Source organism: Jatropha curcas, chromosome 4 (genome assembly GCF_041381405.1).
Source record: "Jatropha curcas cultivar XTBG-Jc1 chromosome 4, XTBG_Jcur_1.0, whole genome shotgun sequence".
NCBI lineage: Eukaryota > Viridiplantae > Streptophyta > Magnoliopsida > Malpighiales > Euphorbiaceae > Jatropha > Jatropha curcas.
Window position 1 is genome coordinate 1,137,489 of NC_143154.1, and position 8,266 is coordinate 1,145,754.

Sequence of the window (8,266 nt, forward strand, 5' to 3'; positions counted from 1 at the left end):
GCATATGTGCCGTCCAAAGAGAAGACAGAGTCAATTCCATGACAAAAAAGAGCGACTCTATAGAATATATTTGACTATTTTATGACAAATGCTCTGCCGGCAAATGGTTCAACTTCAATCTTTATTGTTCACAAACTTATCTTCTTCCTGCTAACATTCCCTTTTTGATTCTCTCACTCTTCTTTTCAAGAATATGGATAAACGAAATGCAAGAATAGGGAAGTAAGGTAGTAGTTTGACATCTTTTTTCTTTTAGTGAGAAGCAAATTTATGCTTGTTTTGCTAAGATGAGAAAACTACACCACTTGGCGGCGGATCCACCAGCATTAATGGTGGCAAAATCGCAATTACCACCCACAAGTTCCACTCTTCCTCCTCCAAAGCATAAACATGTATGGGGAGCTCTTATAATTGCCATTGTAGTATTCTCTGTAGCTTCTTCATTATGTTTATTTTTTAGGAGAAAGCTCTTTCCACATTTTCGGCAAAGCCGCAGGAGCTACCGGAACCGAAAAGGTTAGCTATTACTGCTCTTATTCAATAATAATAAATGAAATAATAAAGATTAGGATTTGGTATCATTTAATTTTCTTAATCATGTGCATTAATAAACTTGTTTGTTATAATTAGGAAGTTTGAAAGATGAAGTATTGTCATTAAGAAATTTCCAATTAGAGGAGTTAGAAAGGGCTACCAATAGTTTCAGTGAAGAATGCTTGGTGGGTTCTGGTGCATTTGGTAATGTCTACAAAGGGAACTTTGAAGTAGAAGGTACTCTAGCAATAAAGAAAGCACATGCTGATTCATTCCAAAGTGTTGAAGAATTTAGAAATGGTAGATAAAAGTTACTGTTTTAGTGATTAGTGATTATTTTTAGAAATCACATTTAAGTTACTGTTTTTAGTAATCCATTTTTTGGTGTTTTCTTGAAACAGAAGTGAAGTTACTTTCCGAAGTCAAGCACAAGAACCTTGTAAGTTTGGTGGGATATTGTGAAGAGACTGGTAAATAGTACATTACTAATACTCATTACCCAAGAGAACATTTCATAAATTAAAGAATTCAGTGACTGATAAAATTACAGAAAATTGATTCAATGTTCAATGGTGATTCAAACAGGAGGCAGAAGGTCAAAACTACTGGTCTATGAGTATGTTCCAAATGGCTCTCTTCTCGAGTACATTATCGGTAAGCTCTTGCCTGTAGCTCAATGGGTTGAACTCATAAAATAAGAAAGAGAAGCAGATATGCAATGTTTGATTCTCATTTTGGATGATTACTATGTAGGAAGAAGAGGGAGAAGCCTAACTTGGAGGCAAAGAGTAAACATAGCCATTGGAGCAGCCAAAGGCATGAACTTTTTCATATGCAGTAATAATCTCTCAGAAATCAATTGATGCAAATGACTAATTGATGTATTTTCTGCAAAATATTTTCAGGAATAGCACACTTGCATGATGGTATCAAGCCTAGCATAATCCATCGTGATATAAAGCCGAGTAACATCTTAGTAGGAGATGATTTTGAAGCTAAAGTTTCAGATTTTGGACTGGTTAAACTAGGACCTATTGGAGATCAATCTCATGTTAGCAGTCAGATTAAAGGGACACCAGGATACCTTGATCCTGCTTACTGTTCCAGCTTTCATTTGAGTCCCTTTAGTGATGTGTACAGCTTCGGAGTTATCCTTCTGCAACTTGTTTCTGCTAGGCCTGCAGTTGACTCAAGTAGGAATGAAGCCAACTATCATATAATTGAATGGGTAAGTTACAGCTAATATTGTCGAACAAACCCTTAATAAACTAGTATTATCACCGTGTTAAAGAATACAAGCTCAAGATTTTTCTTGTTGTGGAGGTTTATGTTTGATCGACAGAGATTAATCCATGAATTTGAAGGTTTTTTTTTAAATTAAAATTTTTTAACATAACCTAAATTGTTTTGACAACAATGACAGAGGATGTAGGAGATAATATATATGTTGGTAAAAATGCAGGCAAGGCCTAGCTTGGAGAGGAGCAATGTTGCAGAAATATTAGATGCAAACCTTTTAGTAGAGCCATGCAATATGGAAGTAATGCTAAAGATGGGGCAACTTGGTCTAAGATGTGTAGTGCAAAATCCCAAAGATAGACCTACAATGACTCAGGTGTGGCAAGAGCTAGAAGAGACTTTATATGCAGCTGATAGATTCAATCAAAAAGAACCTTCAAGGAGTTCTAAGGCATCATCTGCCAGATCTTATCGGTTGACAGATCACAGACCACAAAGATCAACAGACTCTGATTCTCAGAGCTTTGTGAGCATTGATGGTGTTGGATTGCAAAGATTTCATATAGAGATGGATAACCTTTCTTTTCAAAGTGCAAGCTTGAGGTGTTTTGAGGCTACTAGTTTCAGCATTGATATTGATAACAATTTGACAGGAATCAGCGAGGAAACAAGTAAAAAAGATATCAGATGAAGACCTGTGATTATTTCTATATCTTTATATTTATATATTTTTTATGAGATTTTGTGGTGCATTGCTCATTTAAAATTGGAAAAAGAAATTTTTATTTTGGTTAATCTCAATCAGGTATGGAAAATCATGGTTTTAAAACTCACAAAGAAGTCATGTTATAGACAAGAAAAACTACAGTCTACAACAAATGTGGGTTTCAAATACCTGCATTAAACTTAGCACATTATTTCCAGGCAATCTCAAAAACCCAAATCTGCATATGAGTTTTCAAGTGCTATAATGACAAGCTTTTAAGACGCATTTAACTAGCCACTAGAGGAGAGAGCTCAAAGCATTATTTACTGTACAAAGAACTCTATAGTCTATATTAATCAATAATGTGAGATATAGAAAACATAATAAAGCAGGAAGAAATTGTAACTTCAACTTTTCACATAAAGGAAAAATATACTTGAACAAAGAATTCCTTCTTGTTTTGCAAGGAGAAAATCCATTGGCAAGCAAAAAAATTTGGCACTATAACACAAATAGCTGCCCCAGAGAGCTGCATATATAAGCAAGAGCATGCTATAAATGTTTTGACAATCTCTGTACACACTATTTATATCTGGGAAGCCAAAGGATTGAAAAACTTAAGATCCTCAAATCTTAACCTACTTTCCATTTTCACTTGTTTCCTTAAACTTAGAACCTAAGAGAACATCCCATCCATATAGGATAGATTGTCGTCAACTTTCTCTGCTTCCTTGGCATTTGCACTATATGTTACTAGATCAGCATACATTTTAACAGATGCATTAGAAAACTCGACCAACGACTCAAAAACCGAAGAAAATCCTGTCTGAAATCCACTTACAGTGATTTGTTGAGTCTCCTGCACGGTATTAAGGTGCTTTCCCTTCTCTTCATTGAGGCGGTTCCTGAACATATCCAATAGCTTTTTCCCTTCTGCCAAGTACTCAATACGATTACGCACACTAGCCTCTGATTCCTGTTCAGAAATCTTGGATCCAAGAATCCTCCTCTCAGCACTTTGGAATGCCAGAGCCCTCCTGTCGAGTTCTTTGGCTATGCCCTCAACTTTCCTCTTCTGCTTTTGCTCTTTGCCTTGTTGATTCCATAGGGAATGTATATCCCGCTCAAAGTTCTTCATTGCATATGTCACAGAATTATCTGGCAGTTTGTCCAGCCAAGCTAACCAACCATGACAGGTTAGTAGCAATGGCGGCCCACTAATTCTAAATGGCGGGATTGAAGTCTTTCCCCTGGAGTAGAATTCAACTTCAGGAGCGACGAACTTGGACAGCCAACCACTAAGAGATTCAACATAGGCCTTCTGTGAAGATAGATACATAGCAAAGCAGACACGCCAATTGTCAAGTTCTGCCTCAAGCTGAAGAGTGGCAAGACGGTGAGAGTCATTACAGAACTTCCCATAAGCTGGACAATTGAAAATTTTCACTTCAAGCATTAGCCGGTTTTGAGTTTCATGTGATTCCAACATTACCTTCCAGTTTCTCATTAGTCTGCAGAAGTGGATGAATCAAAGTCATCAAACAACTAAATCTTAACTTCAGACGCATAAATCCTTGCAATACATTTCTAACACTTTTTTCTTACCCATGAAGCAGCTCAAGAAGTTGCGGCTGCAGCTCTTCATCTCTCAATTTCTCTATTCTGTTGGAGATTGATTCCACACTTCTTATTGTAACGGAGATCCTGGAGTGTAATTCTTTTATTTGTGCTGTAGATTTATCCATGGAACAAAAGTCTTCTCCTTTACCATTCAGGCCTCTCAAATGAGAGCATTTTCTCTGATACATTTTCCTAGTCTGATCTCCAGCCTGAGGACAAGGACTATAACATGTTTAAAGGAACTGTGAATATGTTTAAGCACTAAAAGAAAATTTTTAATATCAAACATGACTAGCATAAGGAACAGCATAGAGAGGGAGAGAGTAACAGCATAATTGATTCATATTTTACCTTCACCTCCTGGTAGAGTTTCTTCTCCCAAGCATATAACCTCGAAAGAGTCAGCGAATGGCTTCCTGCTTCCATTCCAAAGTCATCAAACAGATCAGTCTTGAGTTCTGTCCACATTGAAGAATTCGCAGAACTAGATGTAAGGAGACTTCTACTGGAAGAAGACCGAGATAAATTGGATCGGTTCCATGTAATTGATCTGATAAGCTTAGTTGAGCTCTCTGCATCCAAAAATCAAGGATGAACTGTTAAGTTATTCATTATATTTGCCCTGTACAAAAGACAATGAGGATTTCAATTTTTAACAGTTTCAAGTACCTGAGAAAAAAAGTCCTGATTATAAAAATTGCCAAAAGGGAAAACTATACATTTATCCATTTCCTTCCAGTTTTTACATAGAAGAAGATGCTATTTCAATGAAATGGGCTAGACAGATAATCACTGTTCATCTCAATTCAGGAGATGGAGAACTCAACAATCAGTTACACAGCCTACAATGTTACAGTAAATCATGCCATAGACTCACTGTATTAGTCAATTTTTAATTCATAGAAACAATGTTACAATTTCTCACCCAACCATATATATATATATATATATATATATATATATATAATGAATTTTGCAACCAATTGCAAAGAGCAGAAAATGAGGATAAAAGAAGAACTCACCTTTGATTTCTTCTAAGCCAGACTGCAAATGAATTCTGTTGGCCTCTAGCATCCTTGAAATATCCAAACCAGATTCATAAGCCCTAAGAAAATGGTCTTCAATATCTTTCAATGCTTCCAACAATTCTCTCCCATTTGTGGGCGTATCAATCACTTTCAATCCCTTACTCTCTTCTTGACTCACACTTGCATTATCTCCAGTTTTAAAATCTTCAATTCCATTCTCCTTATTATTACCAACATCACCATTTTTTTTCTCATTCACAACTTCAATCTTATTCATTATTAATTTCTCCCCATCCTCTTCTAAATCTGGAATCCCTTCTTTCTCTCTTACAGCCTTCAAATCTTCATAAGAACTTTGACTAAGCTCATTTAAAACCTCTGATCTCATTTCATCAAATGGGTAAAAGAAATCCCACCCAAATTGCCTCTGTAGTGACGACACTACTGGGTCCACATTCTCCTGGCCATAAAAATGCTGACAGAACTCTTCTCCATCTTCACTTTCCTCAGATTCCTCCTCCTGTTCCTCACAATCACCATTAGCATTATTCTTATCTTCATGGGTTCCTTCTACTTTAGTCTCTAAATTAGTGGAACGTGCAATAGTTTCATGGATAGGCTCAGTTGGTCTTTGTTGAAGAAAACATGGATTATTGTTTAATGTCTCGTTGGAATCAACAACAAGATTAGTAGAATCAGTATTAGAAGGAAAAGTAATTAAAAAAGGAGAAGAAAGAGAAGAATGTCTTGCCACAAACAACCTCAAAGCCATTGCTACTGCATAAAGAGACTGATTATACTTAAACTGAGCATCAGCAAAAGCATACCTTTTCTGTAAAGCTAACTTAAGCAACCTTTTTCTTTCTCGACACAATGAAACAACATCATCTTCTTCATCTTGCTTTGATAAACCACACCCCATTTCCTCTCTCTAAAAAAAGTGTCTTTTTTTATTGTCTTATGGGTAAAACTTTAATGGGGTTTTTGCTAAAATGGAGGAGGGTTTTGACAGTCATAGCACAAACTTGTGAAGTACATGAAAAAGCTGGGGAGAACTATAACAATTATTAGTATATAGTAGTAACAGATACAAACAGAATAGTAGTGGTGGACTGGAAGAGGTAATTGATCATTTGGATTTTAGCTTGAAGGGCGATTGAGTTTCAGGTAAGGTTGAAAAAGAACAGCTGGGTAATTGTCAGAGAAGATGAAAGAAAGAGACAAACAACCAACCAAAATTTGGGTACCAAAAACCAGTGCTTTGCTTGTTCATGGGTCATTTAGGAGCATTGCTGTTCTTCAAATGGAATCTTGTTTGTAACAGTGTTGAAAAGCTAGTCGTCTATAAAAGGATATCCCATTTATTTCATTACTATATGGAGAGAGATTTTTGTAGATTTTTCTTTACAGTAGACTATAGACAGTGAGTAGTTGAAGAACAAAAAGAAAGGTTCAAGAAATTCACCATCAGCTCAAAACATGTCAAAGAAAGAGAAGGAGAGAGGATTGGGATTTCTTGCTTTGTTGTTCTGTTTATATACAGTTGCCATGAAACTAAAATATTAGTAACTTCAACCTAGGTCATAGATGCTATTGCCTAGCTAGCAGTAACATTTCTTGATTTTCCCATCAAAGTATTATTACTGCGTCAATTTTTACTTATGGCATTAAAAATTAATTTTTTATTTGATAAACTAAAACTAAAAGATTTTGGAAAAAATTCTTAATCAGCTTAAACTGAAAATGAAATCAATATATAGAAAATGGAATTTCCATAACAACTACAAACCTCTCCAATATCATTTGATAATACAAATTATTATTGTATTTAAAAAATGAATTTTGGTTAGAATATTAATAGAAAGAAGAAATAAAAAACGATTTTATTGATAGGTTCGAGTTACTAAACGTTTTATAATTAAAAAATTAGATTTATTGACATAATTTACATTTTTTAGTAAAATCGATCTATTTAAATTATGATCAGGAACAAATATATAAATATACTCTCGAAAGATGAACAGGTAGAGTAGGTCATTTTTTCGAGATCCAACCATATCTCAAAAGCAAAAAAACAATTGTTATTATTATAATATAAAAACTTTATAGTAATAAAAATATATCTTTACGAGGCCAAAATATGAAATTAAGGTCTATCTCACGAGTGTTTCAGAGAAAAGTGGACTCCATAGAATATATTATGCAATTGGAAAACTCAAAACTTTGTTAAAACTCAATGGCTTTTATTTTTTTATTTTGAAATTCAATTCAATTTTGATAATAAAATAAAATTTAAACAAATTCAAGCATACAGAAATTTATAAAGAATTGTCTAAATATTTTATAAGATGTATAAAAAATTAAATAAAAAATTAAATTTATAAAGCATTTGTATACAATTAAAAATTACAATGTCCTTTGAGCAAAACGCGGTTTTTGGAATAAAATTTTGTCGGTGAGTTAGGAGTTTTTCTTTATTACATATGATAATCTAATAATGCAGATACATAATTACTGGCCTGTCATGAACCTAATTAGAGATTGAGTGGGGCAGAGGTCAATTAATATGTAATCATAATTCATAAATTCATTGTTGTTTTGCGAAATATTTCAATGGATCAAAAAGATATATATATAGAAAGAAAGAAAGAAGAGTAGCCATGGCCAATTGTAGTGCTGAGGACCCCACCTTCAGCACTGTACAGGAGACAACATTGGTCCATGAATTGACAAAAGGTTGTAACTCCTTCTATGACCTATGCAAAATCAAACCTTATCATGAGGCTATAGCTCAATCACGGAATGTCCACTTTAACCACTTTGCACGGTGATAATCTCACACCACATAAAATATAAATTAAAGATTTTTTTTTTTCTTTTTGAAATGTCAAGGATTATTTCTTTCTCTCGCACAAATACTTTTATTAAAAAAAAAAAAAGTTTAAAATCCTCACACCCTTTTCAAAGCAATGATGATTTAAGGGACGATTGATTAAAGCTTGTCCCTTAAATTTTAGAAGTACATATAATCTTCAAAGATTGTTTGAATAGATATCTTCAAATTATCATTTAGCATTATAAACGAGTTTAGTTGAGTAAATATTATTGAGTGTGAGCTCAAATAAGCTCAATTCGATAA

The 8,266-nt window shown here is 34.3% G+C and overlaps 2 protein-coding genes across 4 annotated transcripts; one reads left to right on the forward strand and one right to left on the reverse strand.

Moving 5' to 3' along the window:
• On the forward strand, positions 1-2,518 carry LOC105647130 (putative serine/threonine-protein kinase PBL7). The gene is made up of 7 exons (XM_020684485.3): positions 1-516; positions 631-834; positions 936-1,004; positions 1,120-1,188; positions 1,288-1,350; positions 1,440-1,762; positions 1,997-2,518. Exons 1-7 carry the CDS (start codon positions 288-290, stop codon positions 2,462-2,464), a joined length of 1,425 nt encoding a protein of 474 aa, XP_020540144.1. The 5' UTR covers positions 1-287; the 3' UTR covers positions 2,465-2,518.
• LOC105647085 (protein ALTERED PHOSPHATE STARVATION RESPONSE 1) lies at positions 1,030-6,651 on the reverse strand. 3 transcript variants are annotated; one of them, XM_020684484.3, is made up of 5 exons: positions 5,122-6,651; positions 4,451-4,671; positions 4,085-4,308; positions 3,321-3,990; positions 1,030-1,712 (listed from the first exon to the last, which is right to left on the reverse strand). In XM_020684484.3, the coding sequence occupies exons 1-5, from the start codon at positions 6,047-6,049 to the stop codon at positions 1,707-1,709; spliced, it is 2,049 nt and encodes a 682-aa protein (XP_020540143.1). In that variant the 5' UTR covers positions 6,050-6,651; the 3' UTR covers positions 1,030-1,706. The 3 variants fall into 3 exon arrangements, with proteins under 3 accessions (XP_020540143.1, XP_012088463.1, XP_012088462.1); XM_012233073.4 differs by lacking the exon at positions 1,030-1,712 and having other exon boundaries at positions 2,876-3,857; positions 3,972-3,990; XM_012233072.4 differs by lacking the exon at positions 1,030-1,712 and having other exon boundaries at positions 2,876-3,990; positions 5,122-6,650.
• Positions 6,652-8,266: the final 1,615 nt, after the last annotated feature.